A 17,680-nucleotide genomic window follows, 5' to 3' on the forward strand; every position below is an offset into this window, starting at 1 on the left:
CAAATGAGCCGTTTACCTTAACAGTAGGCTGAGCTCACTTTACATCAGCTCTCAAATTACTTTTAACACTTCTATGACTTCCCAGTCAATAAACATCACACATTACAATACTAAACTTAACATTACATATTATATTATATATTACATCAAATATCAAATTAACAAACTTACAGCTATTGCTTTCGTGAGTATGAGAAAAGAGGATTCAGAGTGACCAGCCGTCTTTCTTACTGCTGGTTGCTACGTTACAAGTATAAACCGTATAAACCGTTATGTAGCCTTCAAAATAAAATTCCAGATCGCTTTACAACTATAACAGAGCGGGTGTGTTTTGGTGTTTCTTATCCAGAATTTCTTACCATAAATTTAATCTAATACATTAATTAAATAATTACAAGTACATTAAATCATAAAAATGATTCTGAGAGCAGAACACATACTATCTTGCACAGTTGAAAGTGCGTGTTAGTAGATCAGCTTGCACATTTTTTCGCGCGTAATGTCAAGTTTGCGCACGTTTTTACACGCAGAGACCTTTAGTAAATCAGGCCCTATGTGGGGGTTAGTGGGTCCTCCAACGCTGCCGCTCGTCTTTTAACTGACACGTAAACACGAGCACATTCCCCCCATTGTAGGCTCACTCCACTGGCTGCCCATACACTTTAGGATGCATTTTAAATTTCATTTATTTGCTTTGAATGGTCTTGGTCTTGTCCCACCATACTTCTCTGCACATTAGACAGGCCTCTTCTCTGTCTGTTTTTAAATCTCTTCATAAAACCCATCTCTTCTCCTTGGCCTTTGACACCTTGTGAGACATTCATTTTATTTATTTTATTTTATTGTTTTTATTTATTTATCTTTTATGTATTTTAATTTGTTTTACTTTACTCACTGCAGTGCACAGTGTTGGTGAGGTTACCTGATGTCACCACTGGAGGAGGCTGTGGTCCTTCAGCTCCCAGGTCGAGTTTGGCTTCCCACCAGTACTGGACCCCATCATCTTCTTTAGTAGGGTTGATGTCCAGGGTGAAGGTCTCATTGACTGGCTCCTTTGTTGTGTTGCTGCTGGACTGTAGTCTCTGTAGTTCTGTCTGTCCTCTGTAGAAGTCACATTGAGGTTACCAATAGGAGCAACATCCTGGACTGTACACTGCAGAGTGTACTGATGACCCTCAAACATCGGCCCAGAGTGATTTAGGAAGCTGAGATGGACATTTTTTGGAGGCTCTGGGAAGACAAAAAAAGAGAGACACACAGTAAGATACAAGTGGTGAACTACAGCTGACAACATGAAAAAAACTAATTCTAACCAACATACTTATTTCTTATTTTGATCATATATATTAAATTGTTACTGTAGTATTCTTTGTTTAACAGAAAGTTTACTTACAATAGACGGTTAAGAGGCTAAGTGCATGAAGGTGAAAAAATCTTAAATAGTTATTACATTAGTTATCAAAGGGAGGTCACATAGCCTAAATGTGTTTTGATTTTGTTGAAGAAATAGTGATTTTACTGTTTCATCACTTTCATTCTTTTAATAAATAAATCTAATCTCCACTGATTCAAACAATGATTTATGACTTTAAATAATGGGGGGAAAGTATGAATTGTGATTTAAAAATGAAAGCACAGGAAAATATAAAAACACTACAAAATACATGAAATATGAGCTTTTAAGGCAAACGCTCAATGGAGTTCAACAGCTGCAGAACAGTAAACATATTTACAGGTTGTTTATAACAAGCAGCACAGTTCATTACAGAAATCATAATCTTATTTATACAGGGAATATGCCCCTTTTAAGGTAATATGCCCCTTTTAAGGTGGATCACAGTCTGCAGCTCATAGAAAAGTCTGAACTTACCAGCAGTGACAACATGGAAGCCGGGCAGAAAATCGATCACAGATACAACCAAAAGAACAAACCTATTAAACATTATTTGATCAAAAAACATAAAACATCAACATGAAAGTGGTCGAAAAGTGAATGCACTCTGAAAGTGGTCCACTCCCTTCTTTATATTGAACATTGCTGGCAGCACAGCTTGTTTTCAGATCACATATCCTCTCCAAGTTTTTATCAGTCAGTAACTGGTGACTGGGCCCTGATTCCTTGTTCTGGACATTTTTATCTTAATGTCTTCCCCAACACTGCTTCTATGTTCCCTCATTTCTAAGAAATGTTCCTCCCATCAAAATTGGGCCTTATGTTCCCTCTGGCCTACATTCCCCCAGCACAGGTATGGCCATTCCCCAATGTACATAATGCGTGTCAGGGAAAGCAAATTCACTTCTTAGAGTAACAATAATTCCCTCTGGTGTTGAAACAAGATACACATTTCACCAGATGCCCCTACAGACTTAATCTTTGGAGTTGTTGGAAAAGTGTCAAATTTAATAGTGTTATGCCAGAATCAACAAGAAGTGTGCGTGTGTGTGTGTCTGTGTGTGTGTGTGTGGTGCAATCACCATTCTAATGTCTCTCATCATGTGTCCTGCACCGCCGCCTTGAGTCAATCAGCCATTTGAGTTGGATTCTTCTTTGGTCAGTCTTTGACCCAATGTCCCCTTTTGCCACAGTGAAAACAAATATCTGGATCACTCGTAAGTTGATCTCCACAGCCACCTCTAAATCTACCTCTGCCACGGCCACATCTTCTTGCTCACATGAAGAAATGTTGCTCCATTCTCACAGGGAATGTGGCTTTGATGTGCTCAGGCGTCTGTGATGTAACCTTATGTAACTTTATTGTGTGCCCAGTCACGGTTGACCAGACTCAGATCATTCTCTGAATATCCCATCAAGACTCTGGCCCAATTATTGGACATTTTTGCCATCAGGAGTCATCTCAGTTCAGAAGTTTTTGGGGGAAACTCACTACAAAACACAGTTGCAATGTCATGTGCTGCAGTTATGCTCATAAACTGCAGTTAGCTGTAAACCACAAATGTATGTAGCCTAACCCAACTGCTGTAGCACCTGTATGAGGAGTTAAAAGCAGGTTAAACCGACATGTTGAAGTGTTGCTTTGTTTATGGAGAGGTGTCCATTTCTTAGATTATTTCAATATTAAAAAAAAAGTATATATTCACTATGTATAGTGTTATAGGCCAAGTCCTCCGTTAAGTTTGATACAAATGTAATATATTGTCACTCTATTTTATAAAGCTAAAGGTAAGATTGTTACTAGTGTTTTTCTATATTGAAGGCATAAAACTTTAAAAACTGGTTACAAATATAGTTCATGTTTTCTTAAAGGGGCTCAGTAATTTCTTACAGCAGCAGGACACTGTAGTTTTAATCAAATGTACCCAAACAATAGTAAATTGTTAATTTATTGGAGACTATTTTCTTGTGTGGATTAATACACATTTGGTGCACCAGTGTATGTTCGGCAGCAGGACTGTCTGTGGAATTCACTATAAATAAATGACCTGAACAACAACAACAACAAAAAAAGAAAAAGAAAAAAAAGATCACTTATCACAAAACCCCAAAGAAAAAGAAAAAAACACAGGCACATATTTTATATGACATAATATTGATGTTTCAAATGAGTTATACGACAAGTCTGCAATTTTAGAAGATTATTTACCTTATAATTGTAAGATTAATTATAAGCTACATTGTGTGTAGCTTATAATTAATTAGGGAAAAAAAGAGAAACTGGAAGAAATTTTCTATTTTGCCATTTTCTAAGGGAAAAAGAAAAATTACACAAACACAACATTAATATGTGCTGCCTCTAAGTGTTTCTGTAGTTGAGTTGATCATGCTATTTTCTAAATATGTTAACTTATATTAAGTTACAAATGGGCCTTAGATACCAGCAATTCATGTAAGAATAGAACATTTTCTTGTTTGTATGCATGACAGGTCATCAGACATGCATTCTTCGTTTTACTATGTGACAAAGTGGAAAGTACACCGAACTCCAAAAACACCGGACGATTTCCTGTTTATACAATTCAAAACTCTTGAGATGTTTAGATATCTGTGGCTTTTAAAGGAAAGTCCAGTGCGAAGATTGTATTCAGGGTGGAATGTGTAAGTACATCTGTGACGTCCCACTCTCCCTTTTTGCTTAAGCTTCCTGCCTCAGGAGCCAGTGGACGGGGCTAGAGGGGACATCAGGAAACTACCACCACTGTCAGCCTCAACCTATTTATCTGTCTTCCTTGCTAATTAATCTCTCTCTTGTCTTCCTTCCAGGCCTGCACCAGCCACCAGTGCTAGGGTTTTGGTTTTGGTTGCACACATTATATATTTCACTCATCCACACATTGCATTCATTACTGATTTCATTGACTAACATTATTCTATTTTAACTTGAGTTCATAATGTTATTTTAGATGCTTTATTCATGCGATTCCCTTTTTTGTTGCGGAAATGGGGCTCATCTAAACATTTGTTTGCTATGGTTAAAGCCTAGCTTGAGTGTGACAATTATTAATGTTTCACTATACCTTTTTCCTCCCCTACTTAATTTTTCTCCTGGGGGCACTTAGAGGAAATGACGGGAGGAAAGACGTGGATGGGAGAAACTTTATTTTTAACTCCAAATAGTCACCAAAAATACCAACGGTTACTTTCCCTTCCCTCCTAGACATTTGGGTCGTAACAATTTTGGGGGCTACTCCTGGATCAATCCACTGAAGATGTGTTGCCTGTAAATTTATCACATTTTTGATGCACAGTAAATCTATCACTTGACTCTAAGTTCTTTGTTTAATTGCATAGAAATGTTGAGAAGAATCCTACATTTCAACTTGCCATGGTGAAGGTTTTTTCTGCAACACTGGCTATTACTATAATTCTAGTTTTGAATGTATTTTTCCTTGTTCCTGTGATATCAGAAACACAAGGCAGACTGATTTCTTTGAGTTACAGTAATTGTTAAGAGAATATTATCTGAGAATTAAATATTTGCACCCTACTTTCTGTTCAGTAATTTAATGAAGGTAGTGACTATCCGACAGCAACTGCATTTTGGATTACTAGGCGTACAGCAGTGTGGAATTTTCTTTTTCATGTTTATCACCTCAAGTGTGTTTTCAGGCTGAACCAGAGCCTGTTCTAGTCCACCGCTCTGAGCTGAACTAGTAACCTTTCTTTGGCAGTGACAACATCTGACAGTTTCAGACAAAGGTGGAACACAGCCATCCAGTTCCTGTATGGTCCTGAATGAATCATACCATTTGCTATTTCCATTGTTTTTACACCAAAGACATTGTGTTGTTTTTGTGGGTTACTTTCTGACTCTCTGCTTCCCACCCTTCTGCTAAAGACATGCAGGTTACATTAACTGGAAACCATAAATTGGCTTTCCTTGCTGAAATTTAAGTTTTTATGAAATTCATTTAAGCCCTCCAGTGCTGAAAGTTTAGTATTGCGTCAATGTGTTCAAGCTTTCAAACAGAGAACATGTGTGGAAAATTATATATGTACAGAATATATTAAATAATAACCCTACAGTGCGACCTTAAGTCAACAATGGAAAATTCACTCAAATTTAAAACTTAATTTCTGTTACCTGTTGATGAACATTAATGGTAAAATACAGTATTTAAAGCCACCACTTATAGAATTTGCATGTCATTATTTTTCTGATGGCACATGTCTCAGTTTATAGAAAAATGAGACAATCCCAGTGAAAATTGGTGCAGTGCATTCATGTTAGTGGCCCCATGGTCAGATCTGTTTCGATGTGACCACTGGGAGGCCCCAGAGTTAAAAATATTCAAATCCTACACCCAAGAGCCGATGAAAATGGGCTAATAACAGCTTTAATTTAATAAAACATCAATGTAATGGTATAACATACAGAAAACATCTTTTATTTACAACTCTTAAACAGTGATTTTTTTTTTTCAGATGATCTGATGTCATCACAAGGATGCAGGATACACTTTGCAAAACTGAGCTTTTAGAGCAGGTTGAAATGTTTGCTATTGTCTTTTGACAAGGACAATTATACATATATTCACCTCAAGTTTTGAAACATTGATTATGTTGGCATCCATTATGTTGGATGTATGCATCCAATATTATAACACTATAAAAATTACAAATACCATAATATGTCCCCTTTGAACATTGTTCGCATACAAGCCAAAGTGCTCTAATAGTTAAACACCAGTATAATATTGTAAAAAGTAAGCATTCTTAACAGCCCTTTCTCAGTTTATATTAGGTTGGCAGGTTGTATTGACATTAGATGTTTGATATAATGGACAAGGATAAAATGCTTTTTATTGCCCAACTATATTCTTTAGTCTATTTACATGTAGTTGTTCTGAAAACAAACTGCATCTTAAATTTCCCTGGAATTAACCAGAGCAACGAATAAAAGCATGAGACACATAGTAAACCTGTGAACCAGTATGTTGTTGTTACTGCTGTTTGGTGTTGTGGTCGTCCTTGGCGATGTTGTCGGCAAACCTGTGGAGACACATAAAGTTAACTTGTGATGATTCCAACCAACATCTTTCCCTGAGTGACTGATATGAGTAATTTTTGCTCATTCTTTTAAAAATGCTGATCAGTTCGGTGTATTGTATCACCTCTCAGTGATAACATATCTTTACATTTATAAATTAACAACTCTCACACCGTTGGGTTGAAAATATGGAGCCCCCTAACTCACAAAAGGGAGTAAAAGGTTATTAGATGCATCAAAGATAAAACAGCATACAAAGGTGGGGTAGTAAATGCACTGCTCAAAAAAATTAAGGGGACACTGTATAATTTGTTGAGAACATAATTATGTAACAACGGTCAATGGAAACCAAAATCATCATGGCAACTCATAATTTGACTGTGTATGGCTCCTGCGTGCTAGTATGCAGTCCCGGCAATGTCTGGACATGCTCCTGATGAGTCAGATGGTGTCTTGGTGGATCTCCTCTCACACCTGGATTGAGGCATCAGTGAGCTCCTGGACAGTCTGTGGCGGTACTTGTTGATGTCTGATGTACTGATACATAATGTCCCATAGGTGCTCAATTGGATTTAGGTCAGGGGACCATGAGGGTCAGTCAAAGGCATCAGTGCCTTCCTCATCCAGGAACTGCCTACATACTCTAGCCACATGGGGCCAGGCATTGTCCTGCACCAGGAGGAACCTAGGGCCCACTACAGCAGCGTAAGGTCTGACAATCACTCTGAGGATTTCATCCCAGTACCTAACAGCAGTCAGGGTACCCCTGCTATGACATGGAGGTCTGTGCGACCCTCCAAGGATATGCCTTCCCAGACCGCAGACATCTCAATATTAGCATATACTCTACTAGTCAAACGTTTGGACACAACAACTCATTCAATGGTTTCTCCTTACTTTTTACTGTTTTCTCCATTGTAGAACAATACTAAATATATCAACATAATAAAATAACATGGATGGATAGAGATAGTAATCAATAAAGCTTTTCACACATCTTAAAGCTATGGTTCGGTGTAAGTTCGACCTAGCACCATATGCACCATGAGGTCTATCTAATAAGCGCCTCAGCCATTTATTTTCATTTGGTCGGAAAATAGTGGAGTTGGAGCCATCAGCCGAATGGCTTAGTACAGGCGCTAACAGGACCACCAGTGTATCTCGTAAATTACCCCACTAATAATGTCTGGATTGTTATCAAACTTCTACAGTAGTACAAATAGGGTCTTTAGTCATAAATCGATGCATTGAAAAGTTTTTAAGTAAACTGGGAGTTTATTTAAACACTTACCTGATGGCTTTTACTCTGCTGCTACTGCTAAAGCTGTAAACATTGTCGAAATATCGCACGATCACAGAAATACCCGCGAGATCCCACACAGCACATCTAGAGATCTGTGCGTGATTGCGCGATATTTCGACGAGGTTTACAGCTGTGTAGAAGAAGATGGTGAAGAGATCAAGGTATAGGTGAAGATATAGGCAAAGACATTAAAAAACACAACAATTAGAAGTCTGAACTCACTGTAGAAATCCACAGTAAACTTCACAGTAACATTCCCCGCAGCGTTTTGGACCAAACACAGGTACTGTCCTCCATCCATAGAAGTTACAGACTTAATATCGAGAGTGCTGCCATTGTAGGGGGAACGACTGGCTGACGGGAGCGTCCAGGTGTATGAGGGGCTGGGGTTTCCCTCACTAGAGCAGTTCAGGTGTAGGGGGCTTCCTGCTGTGACGTTGATATTATCTGGATGTGAAGACCCCTTCAGTTCAGGCTTATCTGTGTGTTTATTGATGGGAGAAAGGGAAAGAGAAAGTGAGAAAAACATCTGCCATTAATGATTTGATGGTTATTTAAGGAGTTGGAGTGATGATGATTATTATTTTGTCAGGCTCACAGTAAACAGTGGCGGTGATGCTTTGTGACGACACCACTGGAGGAGACTGTAGTCCTTCAGCTCCCAGGTCTAGCTTGGCTTCACACCAGTACAGGTCTCCATCATCTTTACTAGGGTTGATGTTCAGGGTGAAGGTCTCATTAACTGGTGTCTCCACTGGTTTATTCTTGACATTTTGTTGACCCAGTGATGTCTGTCCATGGTAGAAGGTCACAGTGAGGTTACCAATAGGAGGAACTTCCTGGACTGTACACTGCAGAGTGTACTGATGACCCATATACATCGGCCCAGAGTGATTTAGGAAGCTGAGATGGATATTTTTTGGAGGATCTGAGGACACAAACAGAGGAACACACATAGTCAGATATGTACATAATGTACATTGTGACATTAAATAATTGTTCAGCAATTTAAACTATAACTAAAAGTTAGCTTTAAGGATAATGTACTGTTTGAATTATTAAGAATCTGAAAACTTGCAGATTGTGTTGTGTAGAAGAAGATGGTAAAGAGATCAAGGTATAGGTGAAGATATAGACAAAGACACAAGAAACAGAGAACAGTTAAAAGTCTGAACTCACTGTAAAAAACCACAGCAAACTTCACAGTAACATTCCCCGCAGCGTTTTGGACCAAACACAGGTACTGTCCTCCATCCATAGAAGTTACAGACTTAATATCGAGAGTGCTGCCATTGTAGGGGGAACGAATGGCTGACGGGAGCCTCCAGGTGTATGAGGGGCTGGGATTTCCCTCACTAGAGCAGTTCAGGTGTAGGGGGCTTCCTGCTATGACGGTGATTGGATCTGGATGTGAAGACCCCTTCAGTTCAGGCTTATCTGTGTGTTGATTGATGGGAGAAAGGGAGATATACAACTTTAATGATTCAATGTTTTTTAAGGAGTTGGAGTGATGATGATTATTATTTTGTCAGACTCACAGTAAACAGTGGTGATGATGTTTTGTGACGTCACCACTGGAGGAGGCTGTGGTCCTTCAGCTCCCAGGTCTAGCTTGGCTTCACACCAGTACAGGCCTCCGTCATCTTTACTAGGGTTGATGTTCAGGGTGAAGGTCTCATTAACTGGCACCCTTGTTGTGCTGCTGGACAGTCGTCTCTGTAGTTCTGTCTGTCCTCTGTAGAAGATCACAGTGAGGTTACCAATAGGAGCAACTTCCTGGACTGTACACTGCAGAGTGTACTGATGACCTGCAAACATCGGCCCAGAGTGATTTAGGAAGCTGAGATGGACATTTTTTGGAGGCTCTGAGGAGAAAAAAGGAGAGACACACAATAAGATATAAGTGGTAACAACATGAACAAAACTAAATTATCCAACACACTTATTTCTTATTTTGATAATATATATTAAATTGTTACTGCAGTAATGTTTTGTTTAACAGCAAGTTTACTTACGATAGACGGTTATAGGAAGCTTGGTAACACACTGATTATTTTCATCATGAGTATAGTAGCACTGTGGAGATATTTCCCATTCAGTCAGGTTGTCAACCTTCCATGAAATTGTGATTCCATTTACTTCAGTGGACCCCACAGACTTTTCCAACCCAAATTCATCACTTGTGCAATTATGCTGACAAACAAGGCACGTGGCAGAGGCCGGGTCACCATACTTCACTACCAGTCTGGATGGAGTGAAAACAGGTTTTTCTCCTGTACATTTTTCATCTGTAAGGCAGACATGAAATGCTGAGATGAAAAACTTGGTGTAAAATAAGCAATTAGATACACTACAAAGAACATAAAACAGCAATGTATTCTCACCCTCTGTTTGTGTAATATTGTACGAAAAGTTGTGCAAACTACTTTTCGGATGATATCATACAAATGTCAATAGATAGTTATCAGTGCGCCAAGTCTCACGGCAGTTTTTAAAATAGCCCAGAAATTTAATCTGTTGATTAAATCCAATAATCCATAAATATATTACTTTAAAAATATTTGTATTATATTATCATAATATATATTATATTATTATACTATATTATTCAACATTGAACTAGGAGATTTTACCCCTGTTTATAAGTCCCGGGAAGACTGGATAATGCTGGGTGAATATTATAACCATCAGCTTTAATTATTTCAACCTTTGACTGTGAGAAATAAGTTTTGTTTCTGCCGTTTTGGACAATAGCGGGTGTATCATAGGAACAGAGGATGAGAACGGCCTGAAAACAGTCATTACACACATGCTGTTGTTCAAGAAAAGGGGAAGACTGTAGCTTTGTGTTTGTTTACTAAAATTTAATATATATTTTTTTAGATCAGAGGTTTTCAAAGTGGGAGGTGGGTCTCTACAGGGGGGCTTCACACAGTTTGAGAGAAGGCTAAGTGCATGAAGGTGAAAAACTATTTGTTATTACATTAGTTATCAAAGGGAGGTCACATGTAATAGTATAAATGTGTTTTGATTTTGTTAAAGAGAGTCATTTTATTGTTTTTCTCATTTTCTCAGAATCAGACACTAAAAAAGCCTTCAGACAGACCTTTTTATTTGCTGTAGTAGATATTACTATCATACCTCAATTGCTGACTGTCTATGAGATCAATGAATCAAATCATTTGTCCTGAATATGTACTACATGCAGTTGTGAACTGTAAATTAACAATATCCATGAAAAAAAACCTTAAAACATTCTCATTTTACATGTCAGTTGTATGTGTTTTTATTCATCCAGGATATCTGATATCCTGATGTATTCATCTTTAGTCATCCTTTTAATAAATAAATCTAATCTCCACTGATTCAAACACTGACTTGTGACTTTAAACAATGAGAAGAAGAGTGAATCGTGATTTGAAAATGAAAGCACAGGAAAATATAAAAACCCTTTTAAGGCAAACGTTCAATGGAGTTCAACAGCTGCAGAACAGTAAACATATTAACATTGTCTTAAACAAGCAGCACAGTTCATTACAGAAATCTTATTTATACAATGAATATGCCCCTTTTAAGGCAATATGCCCCTTTTAAGGTGGACTGAAGTCTGTAGCTCATAGAAAAGTCTGAACTTACCAGCAGTGACAACATGGAAGCCGGGCAGAAAACTGATCACAGAAACAGCCAAAAGAACAAACCGATCAAACATTATACCCAGATATTGTCTCGTTAAAAAGATAAAACACTAAGAACAATCGTTGAACAACAACACGAAAGTGGTCGGAAAGTGAATGCACTCTGAACGTGGTCCACTCCCTTCTTTCTATTGAATATTGTTGGCAGCACAGCTTGTTTTTAGATCACATATCCTCTCCAAGTTTTTTTTAGTCACACTTTCAAAGTCAATAACTGGTGACTGTGGCATGTTAAAGTTACTGGTCAGGAAGCCACTTTCAGAAAACGATCAGGCCAGTCACCAGAGGAGGCAGGTCCTTGGTTCCGTGATCAGGAAATGTTTTTATTTTTATTTTTTGGGGGCTTTTTTGCCTCCAATGTAGATAGTAGAGAGAGAGAGAGAGAGAGACAGGAACTTGGAGGCAGAGAGGGGGGAACAACATGCAGGATAGGACCTCTCGTCCGCTCTACGCTGAGCTGAGGCAGTTCAGCCACAGACTCATCCAGCCATGTGCCTCAAAGTGTTTGGGAGGCTCTTTCATACCATCAGCCATCAGACTGCACAACACCACAGCTCCCAGTATACCTCCCACTCCCACTAAAAAAGACTGATGCTGTCCTTACTATGTAAATCCTAGGAACATTGCACACATGTATATAATATCAGGAATTTATGCAATTGCATATTTATATGTCAATTTTTAAATTCTCCCTTGGGGGATCAATAAAGATACTTTACCTTACCTTAGTTAAGTTGGATTAGGGTAATATGGAACATTGACTAATGTGGGACAATTAAGCTCCAGTGCATTTATCTCTTTTTCTATTCAATTACTTTAAAGCCAACTAGTATATGCGTACTGTATAAGTTATATTGTTTAAAATTACACGTGAACATACAGGCTACTGGTTTTTCTAACCTAAAAACTAGGTATGCACATTTCAGAAAGTTTTGGTAGATATAAGGTTGCTTTGTATAAATCTAAGTATTTCTAAGCCTAAAAACTAGTGTCCCTGATTATAAAATCTACTAATTCAGAAACGATTTGGCACGAGAAATATTTATATAAGTGCCATGTTCCTTTTGAGTACAATATCCCAAAACTGTCTTCTGATTTAACAAGGAAACATCTCAGGGATTTCATAATGATATAATGTAGTGTATTCATATGTAAATGAGGTAAACAAGTCGCTGCTTTTAGTCTTTGAAGCTGTTTCAAAATAAACAGTATTCAGAGGTCTACAGTTAATTTAGTAGTTAATTAAGATAGATATATCAGATTTTGGATAGACAAACAATACATGTAAGTATATGAGGTCATTATTTCTTTGGCTCTTCGCATACACATATATAACAATAAGAAAAATGTGGAAAATTCCCAGCCTTGTCCTTTAAGTAAACACTTTCTTGGATTCTCAGCTATTTGCACCACCCTTCCTCAGTTTCCTCACTGCTAGTGGTCTTAACTAATCACCACCAAGTTACCACACATACAAACATATTGATCTGTGCATGATATCTGTCAGCCAATAGGGAATGTACACATCAGCTACCAAACTGAAAGTAGTGGACAAAGTAGGGGAAGTTTGGTGCTAATAACTTGTGCACAGCTGTCAAAATAAACATTGCTCAGCCTCCTGGAACAATCTTAACAGCACAGTTTCCTGAGAGCCCACCCATGATTATAGTCATGTACTGCTTTCCAGTTCTCTCATTTATCCTTTATCGGTCCTATGTTTTGTTGCATACAAATAGGTGTAGGATGTAGAGTCTGTCTTATGCCAAAGTTATAAGATATAATCAGTGAATTGGGATGCAGTATGTCCGTGATTGCAAAACCATCTGCACCATATAGCAGTAGCGATACCTAAAGAAGAGGAAAAGAAACAAGGAAACCACACAGCACGTAACACCCCCACCCATGAAAATCAACCCCACCTCCCAAATAATATAAATCTTGCACGCTTATGCCACCACCCACTCTTACCCACGGGACAGCATGTCTGCCACCAGATTCTCAGCCCCCCTTTTATGTCTGGATGTTGTAACTCTGGGCCTGGAGTACCCAGCGCATCAACCGCTGGTTGCTATTGTACATCTGTGTAAGAAAGACAAGCGGGTTATGATCAGTGAAGACAGTTACCGGTATAGAGGTCGAGCCTACATAGACTTCAAAATGCTGCAGGGTAAGAAGCATGGCAAGTGTTTCCTTCTCGATAGTGGAGTAGTTTAACTGGTGTTTTTTAAACTTCACGGAGAAGTACACTGGGTGACACACCGTATCAGCACCATCCTCAAGCAGCACTGCTCAAGCTCCAAGGGCACTAGCGTCCACCTCCAGTTTAAAAGGCCTAGAGAAGTTGGGTGCAGCCAGCAGGCATGTGCACACATATGGCCCTAGGGGTGCTTGAGCCCCTGCCCTTTTTGCCTCGTATTGAAAAGTGCCCTGTGTGTGTGTGTGTGTGTGTGTGTGTGTGTGTGTGTGTGTGTGTGTGTGTGTGTGTGTGTGTGTGTGTTTAAATAACATTAATTCATTCCTGTTAGGGGAAAAAACAAAAACGGGGTTGTTGTGTGTGTTGAGCCGCTGCTCCTCTGTCCGTTGCGGCTCCGCTCGGTCACAGAGCCGCCAGAGAGAGAGAGAGAGAGAGAGAGAGAGAGAGAGAGAGAGAGAGAGAGAGAGAGAGAGAGAGATGCCCCATGGATAAGGAGACGTGACAGTGTAGCAACGTGAACCTGTGAGTTATGGTCTAACTAGTCGCCGTCCACTTATTCAACGTGCTTAAATATGTTTAATATTTCAATAAAACGCTCTATTTTAGTCTATTAATCAGCTTCTATTTTTGCCGGACGTCAATATAGCACAGAGCAGATCGTGCGGGACAGGAAAACGTGTACAAAATACAAAATAAAACATCGGGTTAACTTTCAAAATAAAATGCACCGTGTTTACTGCGGATCGTTTTTCCCAAACTACAGGTCTGAAGTTTAGATATAAACTAACTATTGTGACTTTGATAATGTGAATGAACTCATGTTGACAATAATTTGTTGATACAAAAGAAAGAGCAAATGCATCACTTTCACCTACACAGGACACACAGCTAAGTAGTTAACTTTCTATTAGCACTTTATTTTTTAATTTTACATTAATTTCCATATTGTGTAAAGGACCGGGAAAAAAATTTGGTGTGCGCTCTGCACGCACACATGCTGCCCTTTTTTGAGTTTGAGCCCCTGCCCCTCTATAATCATGTGCGCGTACCTGGCAGCCAGAACTGGAGCGCTGCAGAGAAGAGACTTGGCAGCAGCAAAGGCATGCTCACAATCCTCATTCTAAGCAAAGGGAACAACAGGACTACACAGCTTAATCAGGGGCGCCACCATCACAGAGAAAACTCAATTTATTAACGGTCAAACTAAATATGAGCTTCCAAAGCAAGGGAAAACCGATTAATGATGCACCAGCTTCACAGGCAGGCCTGATGTGCCACAGCTGCGCTAATCAGGGGAGGGGGGGTACCTAAAGAAAAGGAGAAGAAACAAGGAAACCACACGGCACGTAACACAGCACAAAGGCTCTTCCTCCTTTTACTGAATTTTACATTTTTATAAACAAATGTATATTCATGTTTAACCCTCTCTCTATGTATAACCACCCCTTCATTGCCCCTTTAAGTTTAGGTAAGGGTTAAAAAATGCAGCATATGTATTTGAAAGGTGATATAAAGGACATTTCAAAGAAAGTCAGTTCATTAAGGGTTACAGTTGTATGTTAAAAATAATAATTGATTTTAATTGTGTCCTAAACCGTGATTTAAATGCCAATTACAGTGTACTTTACTGCTTAGTGTTTGTGTAATACTAAAAGATGTCAGCAGAGGGCGCATAGCGGTCAGGAGGAACCTGAAACCCACATAGAGGCAGTGCTGCAGAATAAATCCTGCAGCTGAGTGGAAAGGAAGCTAATGTTGTCTGCCTCTGTGTTAATATATACAGCGACCGCCATAGAGTTGTGTATCAGAGCTTTGCTATATTTTTTTATACACATGCTAATTAAGCAGTGCTAGAAGAAAAGTTAGGGATCACCATCATTATTAGGATGCATCCTGTGTGCACAGTGGACATTTGTACCTAATTTCATGACAATAAATCCAGCAGTTGCTGAGATATTTCAAACCAAAGTGGCTGACCAATTATTTCTTGGGGTGGGGGGGGGGGGGGATCATTGTTTAAGAGTTGTCAATAAAGGCGTTTTTTGTATGTTATTTTGTACCATTATGTTGATGTTTTATTAAATTAAATCTGCTACTAGCCCATTTCCTTTGGCACTTGTGGTGTAGGATATGGAGTTTTCTTTTAAAACTCTGGCGCCTCCCAGTGGTTGCATCAAAATACACAGAAAATATACAGATCTGAACAAGGGGCCACGAACATGGATGCACTGCACCAACTCTCACTGATTGTCTAATTTTTCTACAAACTCAGATGTGTGCCATCAGGAAAATATTAAAGATGGCATAATCACATACACATTTTATAGGTGGTGGCTTTAGATAGTGTATTTTACCATTTATATTATTGTTCATCAAAAGGAAACAGGAAATTTTCTTTTTTTTTTTAATTTGAGATAATTTTTGATTTAAAGGCGCACTTGGGAATACATTATTTAATATATACTGTACATATGCACCATGTACTGGTTATCAGCAACAGCACTTGGGAGATATACCTCATTCAATCAACCTTTCATGAAATCATGGTTTCTGTTGAGTTTCCTACAGACTTTTCCAACCCAAATATGTCACTTGTGCAATTGCTGACAAACAAGGCACGTTGCAGAGGCTGGGTCAACATACTTGACAATCAGTCTGGACGGAGTGAAAACAGGTTTTTCTCTAAACAGTTGCCCTGGTAAATCTGTCTATTGTAAAGGAATAATCCATCAAACTCAGAACAAACACAGTAAATGTGTGAATGATGCAAAATTAACTTCTTTTTTTTTTTTTTAAATCTCCGGTCTCTCTTTGGTCAGTGTGTACTCAGACTGAGTGATTCAGCCCATTTCCTGTACTCTGAGTATGAGCTGTTTTCATCAGACGGATACAGAGCTCAGAGGTGTGAGTTGAATTGTTTTGTCCCTTTGTTCCTTTATCAGTGGAAATATTAAATAGTATCTTAAAATAAGTAGAGCTTATGACAAGAATCAGCGACAGTTCAATGTTGTTTTTTGACTGTAGGCAATTGGACGTTTTCCGTTCTGAAGCATAGGCCGAGGACCTTTGTATATTTAATGTGTGCTGGTGTTGTGACCAGGCATTGTATGTGTGTATGCACATATACACATACATGGATTTATAAGTGTGTGACCCACATGTTGATTTTGAGCATTTTGAATTGAACAAATATCAATAATTTGAAGACTTTCAAAATGCATTTGTGTAAAAATCAAATCATTAAGATTATTTTTTTAAATTTTCATCTAAATCTTTTTACAGTTTTCAAATCTTATTTTTTCTGTATCAAATCTAATTTTTTTATGGTTTCAAGTCTGTTTTTGAATTTCAAACATTCGACCCTGATATTGCTTTGGGGGCGTGGTATGAAGGGAGAGGGTCGTGAAATAACGATGGACATCAGAATAATGAAGGAGGGCGTCTCCTCTATCACCTTAAACTTGGTTGGTAATGGCTGCTGTTGCTGGTATCTCCTGAGCAGGTAAGAAGATGATCCTTGGAAGGAAGGAAAGCACAAAAGATGGAGACACATTGCATGTTTTGGTGTTTTTATGGGATCTGTTGACAACAAGCAAATATAGAAAAACACTAGTTTGTCAGATAAGCAATCTTACCTCTAGCTTTATAAGATGAAATGTGACCAATATAGTGGCAAAAGATTATATGTATCATATATTATATGTATCAAGTTTAACAGAGGACATGGCCCTATAACACCGTACATAGTGAATAATATAGAGTTTTAAAAATAGATTAAATTAATCTAAGCAACGGACATCTGTCCATTAATAAAGTAACTTCCATATGTTGGTTCAAACCTGCTTTTAACTATGTTGGTCAACGACATGATGCTACTTTCTTTGTGTCCATGTGGTTTAGTCAAATTTAAAGGGGTTCAAATTTGAAAATAAACCTTTGAATACCTTGCACACATTCATTTCTTGTGGACCCAGTATAAAATATATACTTTTAATCCATTTTGAAACATTATAGGATTATGGCAAAAATGTTTAAGTGGTAT

The 17,680-nt window shown here is 38.4% G+C and overlaps 2 protein-coding genes across 2 annotated transcripts; both read right to left on the minus strand.

The window, feature by feature from the left end:
- Nucleotides 1-922: 922 nt before the first annotated feature.
- On the minus strand, nt 923-8,630 carry LOC128365268 (vascular cell adhesion protein 1-like). The gene is made up of 3 exons (XM_053325946.1): nt 8,348-8,630; nt 7,972-8,229; nt 923-1,230 (listed from the first exon to the last, which is right to left on the minus strand). The coding sequence occupies exons 1-3, from the start codon at nt 8,628-8,630 to the stop codon at nt 929-931; spliced, it is 843 nt and encodes a 280-aa protein (XP_053181921.1). The 3' UTR covers nt 923-928.
- A 14-nt stretch (nt 8,631-8,644) lies between these two features.
- On the minus strand, nt 8,645-11,458 carry LOC128365279 (vascular cell adhesion protein 1-like). The gene is made up of 5 exons (XM_053325958.1): nt 11,386-11,458; nt 9,765-10,037; nt 9,288-9,614; nt 9,017-9,186; nt 8,645-8,677 (listed from the first exon to the last, which is right to left on the minus strand). The coding sequence occupies exons 1-5, from the start codon at nt 11,456-11,458 to the stop codon at nt 8,645-8,647; spliced, it is 876 nt and encodes a 291-aa protein (XP_053181933.1).
- Nucleotides 11,459-17,680: the final 6,222 nt, after the last annotated feature.

Source organism: Scomber japonicus, chromosome 2, assembly GCF_027409825.1.
Source record: "Scomber japonicus isolate fScoJap1 chromosome 2, fScoJap1.pri, whole genome shotgun sequence".
NCBI classification, from domain to species: Eukaryota; Metazoa; Chordata; class Actinopteri; order Scombriformes; family Scombridae; genus Scomber; species Scomber japonicus.